Source organism: Bufo gargarizans, chromosome 5 (genome assembly GCF_014858855.1).
Source record: "Bufo gargarizans isolate SCDJY-AF-19 chromosome 5, ASM1485885v1, whole genome shotgun sequence".
Taxonomy (NCBI): Eukaryota; Metazoa; Chordata; class Amphibia; order Anura; family Bufonidae; genus Bufo; species Bufo gargarizans.
Window position 1 is genome coordinate 467410419 of NC_058084.1, and position 16842 is coordinate 467427260.

At 44.2% G+C, this 16842-nt stretch overlaps 1 protein-coding gene across 1 annotated transcript; it reads right to left on the reverse strand.

The window, feature by feature from the left end:
* Positions 1-1650: 1650 nt before the first annotated feature.
* On the reverse strand, positions 1651-15751 carry LOC122938394 (ZBED6 C-terminal-like protein). The gene is made up of 2 exons (XM_044293868.1): positions 15143-15751; positions 1651-6503 (listed from the first exon to the last, which is right to left on the reverse strand). Exon 2 carries the CDS (start codon positions 6311-6313, stop codon positions 3062-3064), a length of 3252 nt encoding a protein of 1083 aa, XP_044149803.1. The 5' UTR covers positions 6314-6503; positions 15143-15751; the 3' UTR covers positions 1651-3061.
* Positions 15752-16842: the final 1091 nt, after the last annotated feature.

Genomic DNA, 16842 nt, shown 5'->3' on the forward strand with positions numbered 1-16842 from the left:
CCCCTCAGGTTTGGCACCTGAGGGGTTAATTGTGCTGATTACGGCCCCCTGTAAGAGATCGGGTGCTGCCAGGCAGCAGGGGGCAGTCATGTACACAGTTCGTAGTATATTCTAACTTGAAGCGTCCCCATCACCATGGGAACGCCTCTGTGTTAGAATATACTGTCGGATCTGAGTTTTCACAATCTAACTCAAATCCGATGGTATATTCTAACATAAAGGCGCTCCTATGGTGATGGGGACGCTTCAAGTTAAAATATACCATCGGATTGGAGAAAACTCCGAACCGATGGTATATTAATAGGGACTCCTGACTTTACATTGAAAGTCAATGGGGGACGGATCAGTTTGCAATTGCACCATATTGTGTCAACGTCAAACGGATTCGTCCCCATTGACTTGCATTGTAAGTCAGGACGGATCCGTTTGGCTCCGCACGGCCAGGCGGACACCAAAATGACTTTTTCCTTCATGTCCGTGGATCCTCCAAAAATCAAGGAAGACCCACGGAAGAAAAAATGGACACTGATCACGGAACCCGTTTTTGCGGATCGCAAAAAAAAAAACATCCGTGTGCATGAGGCCTGACTCTGAGATACTGCCCTTTCGGTGTGTCCCGTTTTAGGGCCGCTGGATGTCCACTCTCTCATCTTAGGAGACTATTAGTAGCGGTGGGCTTCCGAAAGATGTTCATCAAGATCTGGCCAGAAGTGCTTGAAGTGATAGATCAAGGAAAGAGATGTGGTTCTCACTGATTTCAGACGTGAAATACCGCCCCCGTCTTACTACCAACCCACAGGACCAGTACATCCTCGATGAGCCTGATCCAGAGGGGGATAGACAACGTAAAGCGTTCCAGGTTATCACTAAACACAATTTCTTTCTCCAATATAAACGAAAAGATATATACAGGCGGCACTCACCATTCGGTGCAAACTTCCTTTATTTCCTAAAGGGCTGGATACATAAATGGCTCGGGGGGGACAAACATACAGTGCAGTGTGGGGATATACAGCAACGGCCGTTTCGCAACCTCCGCGCTTCTTCGGACCAGCGCTGATGGTTGACTGTCTATGAGCCACATCAGCTGCTCACTTCACTGGCTTTAGTGAAGCACCTTTAGTAGTTTTTTGCTTTGTGGTCATCTAATAACCCTTATTTCTAAACCACTGAGAGGTCATAAACACTTATGTAAGCCACTTCCTTCTCAGTAAGATAAGAGCTGAGCTGTAATGAGTGTTTATAAGGTCAGATTGCAGAGATAAGGAGTCCTTCAGCTCCCCAGATGACGGAAAGGACAAAAAATCCACAGGCAGATACTACAGCATGTCAGCTCGGTACACAAAAAAAGGTTTCATATTGTTAATAAAGACTAATTGAAAAAATTATTTTTTAGCTCAAAATAAGTATAATGCAATAATTTAAAAAATGCCCCTAAGGTGTACATAGCCTTTCAAGGGATTTTCCCATCTCAGACACAGCGCTAGGATATGCCCCCATTGTCTGATAGAACCAGGTCCCACCGCTTACAATGAGAACGGAGCCGGGAAATGAACGGAGGGCGCACTGCTATGGCCGTCTGCCCCATAGAAATAAATGGGAGCATGGGCCACGCATGCGCAGTGCGCTCCCATTCACTTCTATGGGAGCAGCGCTTGGTGGTGGACGGTCCTCCAGCCACAGTGCTCCCCACTTCGTTTTCTCGTTGTAGGTGCGGGTCCCTTTCCTAGCGATATGCCCCCATTGTCTGAGATGGGAATACCTCTTTAAGCTTCTGAGCTCCCTATAATGGTGTCTGTTTTTATCTGTCCTTAAGGCAGCTCCCCCTAGTGGTGGCTGTTGTAAGCAGAATTTTATAATTTACCTCTATGTCTATGCAGGGGATTTGAAGCTCTGTATTCTAGAAATAGAACTGTGAATTATTTTAAGATCTACTAAGAAACTTAAAGGGGTCGATCACTTTATACAGCTCTGCTATCAAAGGCTTCATGCTGACAATGCAGGGGCTATGCAAACATTGGAGACCGGTGGTCACACATCTATAGGATGTAATATGAGGGTGCTCACGTGACCACTTCCTTGGCTTCCCCTGGTAGCAGATTCTGCTGCATGTACTGGACACATTTATTTTCTGTTCGGTGACTGTGCAGAAGCAGAGACACCCAGGGAACCATCACGTGGCTCATGAGGAGGAGCCACGACACAGCTGTGAACAAAGCCTAACCAGCCATGCTACTTTGGTAGTGGCCCATAATTTAGAAATCAATCAGAAGGTACCAGAGTGTAATAGAAAATGGACCTGTGCACCCACAGTGACATCATTAAAACTCCCACAATCACAACAATGAGCTGGTGATGTCATCAGTTATAATGAGCATGCAATGACATCATCAGCAGAAGCAACACTCTGTGCACAGGATTTGTCTGTGTCCCGAAGACAATACTCCCTGCCCTGTGCATTGGCAGAAAACAGAATCACTATGATAACACTGAGCTGTCAGACCAGACCACACCAGGAAGTATTATCATGGGGGCACTGACTCTCCTTTAAAGGGAGTGTCCTGGCGATAAAAATGATTTACTAAAAAAAAAAAAATTACACCTCACTCGTCCTCTGCCGGTCCTTTTCCGAAGATACTCGGTTCCCTGTCAGTCTCCACTTCAAGGTGCCTCTCAACACACAGGAAATTACCGCTGAACCAATCACTGGCCGCAGCAGTGACCACCCTCAGATAGTGACTAGCTGTGCTGTTATTTCCTGTGTATTGAGAGGCACCAAGAAGTAGAAATTTCTGAGGGACCAGAACTCGTTGGAACTGGACCGGCAGGGGATAGGTGGGGTATGACTTATTTTTTTTTCTACCAGTCAGAGGCTTTTCTAAATATTTCTCTATCATCTGGACAACGCCTTTAACAAGTCCCATAATGAGGACCTGTTGACCCCCTAAGTGGACAATCCCTCAAAGAATTTATCAAATGTATAATTCACAGAAACAACATATTATCCATTTCCCATGAGGTTCACAACTTTATTATTCTCATCTTCTTGGACTTTTTGAGTTCAGAACCCATCGTCACTGTCACTTTGTTCTATCTCATTGTCTTCAGAGAAGATAAGAGATGGCAGATTATAACTGGGGAAATTTTCCAGATTGACCTTCAGAAATATAATGTGCTCCAAACCCTCCATGATGTCTGGTCGACGCTGTGCGTCCGTGAAGGCTCGAGGAGACTTAAAGACGAGTTCGGCAAACACACTCGAAGGAGGACATGTCAGGTACATTACAGCCAATTTTGTTAGTGCCGGCCAAAGCCATGTACGTTTTTGCCAGTAGATCAAAGGGTCATCCTTTGCTCCAATGGTTTTGTTGTCTTGGAGGTACCTCTCGACCATGATGCAGGCAGAATGGCTCTCCGTTGACAATGAAGCTCCTGTTGATTTAGAGGCCAAGAGACCAACACTCTCCAAATGTTCAATCAATGATTTCTCCTTGTGGATTAAAGGTGAAGCAGTCACGTTTTTCCTCCATTGTGGAGCCATAGTCATCATACTGGTTTCCATGTCGAACTGTTTACTGGATAACACATGGGACTGAGAGTCTTCTCTAACCTGAGAAGTTGAATGGCTAACCTGGGAGGGCAAGTAAACAGAAGAAGATGAAGATGACATGACTTCTTTGACTTTCTTAACCAGAACTTGTTTCCAGTGGTCAATATCCGAGTCAACAGGCAATATTGCCTCAATTCTTCCTTTGAACCGTGGGTCCAGCAAGGTGGCCAAAATGAACTCTTCCTTTTGGAACATTTCATTGACCCCATAGTCTGTCGAAAGTTTGAGAGCAAAGCTATCAGCAAGAACAACACCGTTAGCATCTCCTTTGCTTTCAAAATGTCCTCTGATTTGTTTTAGGAAGATATGGAGATACCGAAGTTCTGGCAACACCTGGCTGAGAGATGACTGACTGGCATTGACCTCTCGTATAGCCATTTCAAAGGGTTGTAGAAGATCCACCAGTGATGTCATGAGGTTCCAGTGACTAGTACTTAGATGGATGTCCACAGCTTCTACTTTATGCATCACCAAGTATTCTTGGACTGCTCTCTGTTGCTCCAGGAGCCTCTGCAACATGTAGAAAGTGGATGTCCAGTGAGGTATCGTTTCCAGTTTCAGAGAATGCTTGGGCAAATGATTTTGGAATTGAAGCTCACTAAGGATTCTTCTCGCTCTGGAGGAGTGAATGAAGTGGCTACACACTTTTCTGGCCATGGTGAGCATTCCAGCAATGTAGCGATTATTCTGCAGGAAATCAGTAACCAGCAGGTTAAGAGAATGGGTAAAGCAAGGTACATATGTGTAATTTGCCCCTTTAATGGCATGCATAAGATTGACATCTGCACTGGAGACAAAGAGCCCAGGACACAAAGCGTTGGGCAAAAGCCACAAACTAACTTGTTGAATTAACTCCTGTTGGATACTGCCCTCTGTAAATTCTTTGGGAAAGCGTTTGATGCATATGAGAGCGTGCTTCCTCTCTGCAGACTGATCAGCATCTGGTTTCAAAACTGCCCAGTGGGCAGTTAAAGCTAAATAATTCATGGAAAGGTCACTGGACCGCACATGGGCAGTTATGTGGACTTGAGGACATCCGGACATCTTTAGGTCACTAACTATCCTCTCACACACTGACTCATAAATTTGGGGAACAGCTTTACCAGAGAAAAAAGATCTTGTAGGAACTGAGTAGTGAGGGTCAGCCTGTGCCATGAACCTCCGAAAAGCTTTAGAGGTAACGAATGAGTAGGGAAGGGCCATCTCGCACATTAGTTCTGTGATGCTCCTGTTCCAGGATTGGGCTTTGGGGTGATCGGAAGGGTATTTTCCATTTGCTTTGAGAATAATGCCGGTTGGATCCAAAATATTTTCCTTGAAGGAGATCTGAAGGCTACTCTGCATCTCGGGATCTTCATTATCATTGTCATACTCTATGGGAACAGTGTGGAGAGTTGGGTTAAGATGCTCTGGCATCTCTGAAGGATACATAGGGAAACCAGTTAGTCTAAATTTACTGAAAGCTCGTTGAGGATAACCAATGTGCTCATCTATGTCTTCATCCTCATCTTCGTCTGCCTCAAGCACAACAGCAGTATTTGGTTTGTTCATTTTCCCCCTGCTCCACTCTAAAGGATGCTTCCCTTCAAGATGTCGCATAAGAGCTGATGTTCCAAGGTGACCCCCTAGTTTTCCCCGACCCACACTTGCCTGGCACAGATTGCAAATGGCTCGGCAAATGTTTGTACGGTCAAGGTAGAAGAACTGCCATACAGCAGATGTAGACTTCCTTCGACGAGCTCCTAGTGGGACAGGAGAATAATCAGTAGAGCTGAACGTCTGGGAGACCACGGGTTGGGTCTTGTCCAGGCCTGGAAAGGGGTGAGAAGCATTTCTGGCATTAATGTGAAAACTGGAGTCTAACCCGCTAACCTGCTCAGTCGTCTTTTTGCTGGTCATTGCTTCTCCAAATTCCACCATAATGTTGTCTCCTCTTTCCTTATCTTCCTCATCGTCACTAGAGTCAATGATCTCATACGTTTTAGGCGAACCATGAGCCACAGTACACTCAATGGCATTTTTCTCATTTGGCATTGGCTTTTGATAAAGGAACTGCATGATGGCCATATTGAATGGATTTTGGTAGGACTCATCTATTTCATCTTCATCAACATATGTTTCCTCCTCTTCCTCTTCAACATCTGGTTTTTGGAGTCTCATAGACCTTCGTTGTGCCCATTGTTGTGGATGTTTACTCTCCAAGTGGCGTTTCAGAGCTGTGGTACCAAACCTGCCCCCTAGTTTGCCTCTGCTGACACTCATTCGACAAAGAGTACAAACAGCTCTGGAGATGATGGTTGGGTCACGATAGAAAAATTGCCAGACCTCCGATGTGGACTTTCTCTTCCTGGTTGGCCGGGCCACCAATGGAGTAGTGTTCTGAGCAATACTCAGAGACCCTTCATGCTCACGGGGATCTTTCTGTGGACCAGTTCCAACTTCCAGAGAATTGGCTATTTTTCTCTTCCTTGGAAAAGGTAAAGGCCATGGGGAGACTTCAGATTTGTCCTCATCATCATCACTGGATTCTAACTTGATTTCAATTTCGGGGATAATTTCATTGTGTGATCTTTTTATTTCTCTCATTTCGGAATCTGGATACTCTTTACCCGAAAAATCAACATTGTGGGAATCCTGAGCTTGAGGGAGCGGGTCCTGGACTGAGTCATTGCTTACAAGGGGTTCTCTAATGTCTTCTGACATGGTGACTCTAGTGAAAGATCTTCTCTACAGCTCTGTGTTTATTGCCGCTCCATGGTAGCATCAGTTTGGTTTTCGACAGTCCATCTACATTCTTTAACCTGATGATTCTGGCGAACATGATTCTTCAAACTGATATCGAAATTGGGATTTTCAGAATTATTTTGATGATGAAAAGTTTGGATCAACCCAGCTGTAACAGAGAACCATGTATAATGAATCATCTTAATGTCGTCCTTAAAGGGCATATGTTAACCACAGTATAGGCACAGAATTAAAAGGGTTGTCCCATCTGGATATCTGGGAGCCCCTATCTCAAAAAAGGGGCCCAGACTGACGCTGCTGGGAATGCAGAATTGGCCACATTTCTCCATTCACTTCTATGGGACTTCAAAAAATAACCTATCAAGCGCATACCGCTATTTTTGGAAGTCCCACAGAAGTGAATGGATAGAGTTGTACATGCATGGCCACACTCCGTTCCTGGCTCTGTGAGGAGGGGCCCCGTTCTCAAAATAAGTGCGGATATGTCATAAACATCCATATGGGACAATCGCTTTACTCTACATAAACAGCTGAGTCACTGTGTACATACATTACTTATCCTGTACTAATCCTGAGTTACATCCTGTATTATACTCCAGAGCTGCGCTCACTATTCTGCTGGTGGAGTCACTGTGTACATACGTTACTTATCCTGTACTGATCCTGAGTTACATCCTGCATTATACTCCAGAGCTGCACTCACTATTCTGCTGGTGCAGTCACTGTGTACATACATTACATTACATTACTGTACTGATCCTGAGTTACATCCTGTATTATACTCCAGAGCTGCACTCACTATTCTGCTGGTGCAGTCACTGTGTACATACATTACTTATCCTGTACTGATCCTGAGTTACATCCTGTATTATACTCCGGAGCTGCACTCACTATTCTGCTGGTGCAGTCACTGTGTACATACATTACTTATCCTGTACTGATACTGAGTTACATCCTGTATTATACTCCGGAGCTGCACTCACTATTCTGCTGGGGCAGTCACTGTGTACATACATTACATTACTTATCCTGAACTGATCCTGAGTTACATCCTGTATTATACTCCGGAGCTGCACTCACTATTCTGCTGGTGCAGTCACTGTGCACATACATTACATTACTTATCCTGTACTGATCCTGAGGTACATCCTGTATTATACTCCAGAGCTGCACTCACTATTCTGCTGGGGCAGTCACTGTGTACATACATTACATTACTTATCCTGTACTGATCCTGAGTTACAGCCTGTATTATACTCCAGAGCTGCACTCACTATTCTGCTGGTGCAGTCACTGTGTACATACATTACTTATCCTGTACTGATCCTGAGTTACATCCTGTATTATACTCCGGAGCTGCACTCACTATTCTGCTGGTGCAGTCACTGTGTACATACATTACATTACTTATCCTGTACTGATCCTGAGTTACATCCTGTATTATACTCCAGAGCTGCACTCACTATTCTGCTGGTGCAGTCACTGTGTACATACATTACATTACTTATCCTGTACTGATCCTGAGTTACATCCTGTATTATACTCCAGAGCTGCACTCACTATTTTGCTGGTGCAGTCACTGTGTACATACATTACATTACTTATCCTGTACTGATCCTGAGTTACATCCTGTATTATACTCCAGAGCTGCACTCACTATTCTGCTGGTGCAGTCACTGTGATACATACATTACTTATCCTGTACTGATCCTGAGTTACATCCTGTATTATACTCCAGAGCTGCACTCACTATTCTGCTGGTGCAGTCACTGTGTACATACATTACATTACTTATCCTGTACTGATCCTGAGTTACATCCTGTATTATACTCCAGAGCTGCACTCACTATTCTGCTGGTGCAGTCACTGTGTACATACATTACATTACTTATCCTGTACTGATCCTGAGTTACATCCTGTATTATACTCCAGAGCTGCACTCACTATTCTGCTGGTGCAGTCACTGTGTACATACATTACTTATCCTGTACTGATCCTGAGTTACATCCTGTATTATACTCCAGAGCTGCACTCACTATTCTGCTGGTGCAGTCACTGTGTACATACATTACTTATCCTGTACTGATCCTGAGTTACATCCTGTATTATACTCCAGAGCTGCACTCACTATTCTGCTGGTGCAGTCACTGTGTACATACATTACTTATCCTGTACTGATCCTGAGTTACATCCTGTATTATACTCCAGAGCTGCACTCACTATTCTGCTGGTGCAGTCACTGTGTACATACATTACTTATCCTGTACTGATCCTGAGTTACATCCTGTATTATACTCCAGAGCTGCACTCACTATTCTGCTGGTGCAGTCACTGTGATACATACATTACTTATCCTGTACTGATCCTGAGTTACATCCTGTATTATACTCCAGAGCTGCACTCACTATTCTGCTGGTGCAGTCACTGTGTACATACATTACTTATCCTGTACTGATCCTGAGTTACATCCTGTATTATACTCCAGAGCTGCACTCACTATTCTGCTGGTGCAGTCACTGTGTACATACATTACTTATCCTGTACTGATCCTGAGTTACATCCTGTATTATACTCCAGAGCTGCACTCACTATTCTGCTGGTGCAGTCACTGTGTACATACATTACTTATCCTGTACTGATCCTGAGTTACATCCTGTATTATACTCCAGAGCTGCACTCACTATTCTGCTGGTGCAGTCACTGTGTACATACATTACTTATCCTGTACTGATCCTGAGTTACATCCTGTATTATACTCCAGAGCTGCACTCACTATTCTGCTGGTGCAGTCACTGTGTACATACATTACTTATCCTGTACTGATCCTGAGTTACATCCTGTATTATACTCCAGAGCTGCACTCACTATTCTGCTGGTGCAGTCACTGTGTACATACATTACTTATCCTGTACTGATCCTGAGTTACATCCTGTATTATACTCCAGAGCTGCACTCACTATTCTGCTGGTGCAGTCACTGTGTACATACATTACTTATCCTGTACTGATCCTGAGTTACATCCTGTATTATACTCCAGAGCTGCACTCACTATTCTGCTGGTGCAGTCACTGTGTACATACATTACTTATCCTGTACTGATCCTGAGTTACATCCTGTATTATACTCCAGAGCTGCACTCACTATTCTGCTGGTGCAGTCACTGTGTACATACATTACTTATCCTGTACTGATCCTGAGTTACATCCTGTATTATACTCCAGAGCTGCACTCACTATTCTGCTGGTGCAGTCACTGTGTACATACATTACTTATCCTGTACTGATCCTGAGTTACATCCTGTATTATACTCCAGAGCTGCACTCACTATTCTGCTGGTGCAGTCACTGTGTACATACATTACTTATCCTGTACTGATCCTGAGTTACATCCTGTATTATACTCCAGAGCTGCACTCACTATTCTGCTGGTGCAGTCACTGTGTACATACATTACTTATCCTGTACTGATCCTGAGTTACATCCTGTATTATACTCCAGAGCTGCACTCACTATTCTGCTGGTGCAGTCACTGTGTACATACATTACTTATCCTGTACTGATCCTGAGTTACATCCTGTATTATACTCCAGAGCTGCACTCACTATTCTGCTGGTGCAGTCACTGTGTACATACATTACTTATCCTGTACTGATCCTGAGTTACATCCTGTATTATACTCCAGAGCTGCACTCACTATTCTGCTGGTGCAGTCACTGTGTACATACATACATTACTTATCCTGTACTGATCCTGAGTTACATCCTGTATTATACTCCAGAGCTGCACTCACTATTCTGCTGGTGCAGTCACTGTGTACATACATTACTTATCCTGTACTGATCCTGAGTTACATCCTGTATTATACTCCAGAGCTGCACTCACTATTCTGCTGGTGCAGTCACTGTGTACATACATTACTTATCCTGTACTGATCCTGAGTTACATCCTGTATTATACTCCAGAGCTGCACTCACTATTCTGCTGGTGCAGTCACTGTGTACATACATTACTTATCCTGTACTGATCCTGAGTTACATCCTGTATTATACTCCAGAGCTGCACTCACTATTCTGCTGGTGCAGTCACTGTGTACATACATTACATTACTTATCCTGTACTGATCCTGAGTTACATCCTGTATTATACTCCAGAGCTGCACTCACTATTCTGCTGGTGCAGTCACTGTGTACATACATACATTACTTATCCTGTACTGATCCTGAGTTACATCCTGTATTATACTCCAGAGCTGCACTCACTATTCTGCTGGTGCAGTCACTGTGTACATACATTACTTATCCTGTACTCATCCTGAGTTACATCCTGTATTATACTCCAGAGCTGCACTCACTATTCTGCTGGTGCAGTCACTGTGTACATACATTACTTATCCTGTACTGATCCTGAGTTACATCCTGTATTATACTCCAGAGCTGCACTCACTATTCTGCTGGTGCAGTCACTGTGTACATACATTACTTATCCTGTACTGATCCTGAGTTACATCCTGTATTATACTCCAGAGCTGCACTCACTATTCTGCTGGTGCAGTCACTGTGTACATACATTACATTACTTATCCTGTACTGATCCTGAGTTACATCCTGTATTATACTCCGGAGCTGCACTCACTATTCTGCTGGTGCAGTCACTGTGTACATACATTACATTACTTATCCTGTACTGATCCTGAGTTACATCCTGTATTATACTCCAGAGCTGCACTCACTATTCTGCTGGGGCAGTCACTGTGTACATACATTACTTATCCTGTACTGATCCTGAGTTACATCCTGTATTATACTCCAGAGCTGCACTCACTATTCTGCTGGTGCAGTCACTGTGTACATACATTACTTATCCTGTACTGATCCTGAGTTACATCCTGTATTATACTCCAGAGCTGCACTCACTATTCTGCTGGTGCAGTCACTGTGTACATACATTACTTATCCTGTACTGATCCTGAGTTACATCCTGTATTATACTCCAGAGCTGCACTCACTATTCTGCTGGTGCAGTCACTGTGTACATACATTACTTATCCTGTACTGATCCTGAGTTACATCCTGTATTATACTCCAGAGCTGCACTCACTATTCTGCTGGTGCAGTCACTGTGTACATACATTACTTATCCTGTACTGATCCTGAGTTACATCCTGTATTATACTCCAGGAGCTGCACTCACTATTCTGCTGGTGCAGTCACTGTGTACATACATTACATTACTTATCCTGTACTGATCCTGAGTTACATCCTGTATTATACTCCAGAGCTGCACTCACTATTCTGCTGGTGCAGTCACTGTGTACATACATACATTACTTATCCTGTACTGATCCTGAGTTACATCCTGTATTATACTCCAGAGCTGCACTCACTATTCTGCTGGTGCAGTCACTGTGTACATACATTACTTATCCTGTACTGATCCTGAGTTACATCCTGTATTATACTCCAGAGCTGCACTCACTATTCTGCTGGTGCAGTCACTGTGTACATACATTACTTATCCTGTACTGATCCTGAGTTACATCCTGTATTATACTCCAGAGCTGCACTCACTATTCTGCTGGTGCAGTCACTGTGTAATACATACATTACTTATCCTGTACTGATCCTGAGTTACATCCTGTATTATACTCCAGAGCTGCACTCACTATTCTGCTGGTGCAGTCACTGTGTACATACATTACTTATCCTGTACTGATCCTGAGTTACATCCTGTATTATACTCCAGAGCTGCACTCACTATTCTGCTGGTGCAGTCACTGTGTATACATACATTACTTATCCTGTACTGATCCTGAGTTACATCCTGTATTATACTCCAGAGCTGCACTCACTATTCTGCTGGTGCAGTCACTGTGTACATACATTACTTATCCTGTACTGATCCTGAGTTACATCCTGTATTATACTCCAGAGCTGCACTCACTATTCTGCTGGTGCAGTCACTGTGTACATACATTACTTATCCTGTACTGATCCTGAGTTACATCCTGTATTATACTCCAGAGCTGCACTCACTATTCTGCTGGTGCAGTCACTGTGTACATACATTACTTATCCTGTACTGATCCTGAGTTACATCCTGTATTATACTCCAGAGCTGCACTCACTATTCTGCTGGTGCAGTCACTGTGTACATACATTACTTATCCTGTACTGATCCTGAGTTACATCCTGTATTATACTCCAGAGCTGCACTCACTATTCTGCTGGTGCAGTCACTGTGTACATACATTACATACTTATCCTGTACTGATCCTGAGTTACATCCTGTATTATACTCCAGAGCTGCACTCACTATTCTGCTGGTGCAGTCACTGTGTACATACATTACTTATCCTGTACTGATCCTGAGTTACATCCTGTATTATACTCCAGAGCTGCACTCACTATTCTGCTGGTGCAGTCACTGTGTACATACATACATTACTTATCCTGTACTGATCCTGAGTTACATCCTGTATTATACTCCAGAGCTGCACTCACTATTCTGCTGGTGCAGTCACTGTGTACATACATTACTTATCCTGTACTGATCCTGAGTTACATCCTGTATTATACTCCAGAGCTGCACTCACTATTCTGCTGTGCAGTCACTGTATACATACATTACTTATCCTGTACTGATCCTGAGTTACATCCTGTATTATACTCCAGAGCTGCACTCACTATTCTGCTGGTGCAGTCACTGTGTACATACATTACTTATCCTGTACTGATCCTGAGTTACATCCTGTATTATACTCCAGAGCTGCACTCACTATTCTGCTGGTGCAGTCACTGTGTACATACATTACTTATCCTGTACTGATCCTGAGTTACATCCTGTATTATACTCCAGAGCTGCACTCACTATTCTGCTGGATACTTATCCTGTACTGATCCTGAGTTACATCCTGTATTATACTCCAGAGCTGCACTCAGCTATTCTGCTGGTGCAGTCACTGTACATACATTACTTATCCTGTACTGATCCTGAGTTACATCCTGTATTATACTCCAGAGCTGCACTCACTATTCTGCTGGTGCAGTCACTGTGTACATACATTACTTATCCTGTACTGATCCTGAGTTACATCCTGTATTATACTCCAGAGCTGCACTCACTATTCTGCTGGTGCAGTCGCTGTGTACATACATTACTTATCCTGTACTGATCCTGAGTTACATCCTGTATTATACTCCAGAGCTGCACTCACTATTCTGCTGGTGCAGTCGCTGTGTACATACATTACTTATCCTGTACTGATCCTGAGTTACATCCTGTATTATACTCCAGAGCTGCACTCACTATTCTGCTGGTGCAGTCGCTGTGTACATACATTACTTATCCTGTACTGATCCTGAGTTACATCCTGTATTATACTCCAGAGCTGCACTCACTATTCTGCTGGTGCAGTCACTGTGTACATACATTACTTATCCTGTACTGATCCTGAGTTACATCCTGTATTATACTCCAGAGCTGCACTCACTATTCTGCTGGTGCAGTCACTGTGTACATACATTACTTATCCTGTACTGATCCTGAGTTACATCCTGTATTATACTCCAGAGCTGCACTCACTATTCTGCTGGTGCAGTCACTGTGTACATACATTACTTATCCTGTACTGATCCTGAGTTACATCCTGTATTATACTCCAGAGCTGCACTCACTATTCTGCTGGTGCAGTCACTGTGTACATACATTACTTATCCTGTACTGATCCTGAGTTACATCCTGTATTATACTCCAGAGCTGCACTCACTATTCTGCTGGTGCAGTCACTGTGTACATACATTACTTATCCTGTACTGATCCTGAGTTACATCCTGTATTATACTCCAGAGCTGCACTCACTATTCTGCTGGTGCAGTCACTGTGTACATACATTACTTATCCTGTACTGATCCTGAGTTACATCCTGTATTATACTCCAGAGCTGCACTCACTATTCTGCTGGTGCAGTCACTGTGTAAATACATTACTTATCCTGTACTGATCCTGAGTTACATCCTGTATTATACCCCAGAGCTGCACTCACTATTCTGCTGGTGCAGTCACTGTGTAAATACATTACTTATCCTGTACTGATCCTGAGTTACATCCTGTATTATACTCCAGAGCTGCACTCACTATTCTGCTGGTGCAGTCACTGTGTACATACATTACTTATCCTGTACTGATCCTGAGTTACATCCTGTATTATACTCCAGAGCTGCACTCACTATTCTGCTGGTGCAGTCACTGTGTACATACATTACTTATCCTGTACTGATCCTGAGTTACATCCTGTATTATACTCCAGAGCTGCACTCACTATTCTGCTGGTGCAGTCACTGTGTACATACATTACTTTTCCTGTACTGATCCTGAGTTACATCCTGTATTACACTCCAGAGCTGCACTCACTATTCTGCTGGTGCAGTCACTGTGTACATACATTACTTATCCTGTACTGATCCTGAGCTACATCCTGTATTATACTCCAGAGCTGCACTCACTATATAAATCAGCTGCAGCTTGCACTTCTGCACATATCACACTCTGTTGCCTCCATCAGGTAGGTCGCGGTTTGTGGCCATGTTCATTGTGTCTCCACATAACGAGGTGTGAACAGAGCTTTATCCCGCACTGGATATTACCGCTCAGTATGTTACACCCCGTGTATTATATGATGATACTCCGCAGTATTACTCATGTATTATGTTATATTACTGTCACTTTTGCTTTCTTCAGACCATGTTTCCCAGAATATCGGTCCCCGGACAGAGGACAGTCAGTCTGTTACCTGAGGGGCTCAGCGCGGCCATTGTCCTCCTTCTCTCCACCTCCTCCGGTGGATTATACCATCTTTTACTGTAGGATTGTAAACATTCAGAGCGGAGAAATCTGAGATTCACGAGAGTTCCTTATCCCCCTACTGCTGGTGTAATGGTATGGCCCTTTAGCTTGACAATAACCCTTTCATCTCCTCACTGCTGGCTATAATGGTACAGTTTATTAACCTCACTGTAGTCTTCTCCTCCCTGGTTGCTGTAATGGTACAGTCCTTCAGCCTCCCTTTAGTCTTCTCCTTCCTGGTTGCTGTAATGGTGCAGTCCTTCAGCCTCACTTTAGTCTTATCTTCCCTGGTTGCTGTAATGGTACAGTCCTTCAGCCTCACTTTAGTCTTATCTTCCCTGGTTGCTGTAATGGTACAGTCCTTCAGCCTCACTTTAGTCTTATCTTCCCTGGTTGCTGTAATGGTATAGTCCTTCAGCCTCACTTTAGTCTTCTCTTCCCTGGTTGCTGTAATGGTATAGTCCTTTAGCCTCACTCTAGTCCTTTCCTCTGCTGTAAATGGTATAGTCCTTTAACCTGACAGGGAGCTGCCTCCCTCCTTTTCCCCTCTGTAACTAAGTCTAATGGTACAGTCCTTCCCTCTGTATTAACCCTTTTGTCCCCTGCAGATGTTATTAGGTGTGTTGGTATTGATGTTATGCACTCATATAGCGGTGACATATTCCGCACCGCCCCCAGTGAGTGTGATCCAGACAGGGGCGGGTTTATCAGCTCTGGTGACGAGACCGGTGTCTCCGTATCCACTGCCATTGCGTAACCCAGCTTTCTCAGATTCCAGAATGGCAAATCTGCCCAGTTATGCCGCAATATGGAAGCAGGGGACGTATCGCAGGTGTGACCCCGCCCTGTGGAAGCCGCCATATTGTCGTCACCCAGCTTTTCCAGATTTCACTTCTTTACTCGCGGTCAGACGTCATCTCCTTGTAGACGGATTCCCCTCCCCCGCACAGTTATCAGTTAGTGAGCTCCCCCTAGTGGAGGCCACAGGCAGACAGAATGGTCTCACGTCTGCAGGAGCTCCGCCCCCTATAATGATGTGGATCGGCGCAGAACCCTGGACCTGTTCCAGTACATTACACAGAAGGACCCTGCAGCCGCCATGATGCCCCCCAGCACAAGGAAACATTGCACCCATCTGCCCCCGAACTGCTCTAGAGTCTAGACCATGACAGAGAATAACATTAGGCTACGCGGCCATTACTGTGCTGGGCGGGCACTAATAGCTATACAAAGCACTCTACTGGTACTACTGTATACGGAGAGCGCTCTACTGGTACTACTGTATACGGAGAGCGCTCTACTGGTACTACTGTTTACGGAGAGCGCTCTACTGGTACTACTGTATACAGAGAGCGCTCTACTGGTACTACTGTTTACGGAGAGCTCTCTACTGGTACTACTGTATACAGAGAGCCCTCTACTGGTACTACTGTATACAGAGAGCCCTCTACTGGTACTACTGTATACAGAGAGCCCTCTACTGGTACTACTGTTTACGGAGAGCCCTCTACTGGTACTACTGTTTACGGAGAGCCCTCTACTGGTACTACTGTTTACGGAGAGCGCTCTACTGGTACTACTGTTTACGGAGAGCATTCTACTGGTACTACTGTTTACAGAGCGCACTCTACTGGTACTACTGTATAC

Bases quoted from the DNA above. Each gene is read 5' to 3' on its own strand.
- LOC122938394 (XM_044293868.1), bottom strand. From the start codon at position 6,313: ATGTCAGAAGACATTAGAGAACCCCTTGTAAGCAATGACTCAGTCCAG.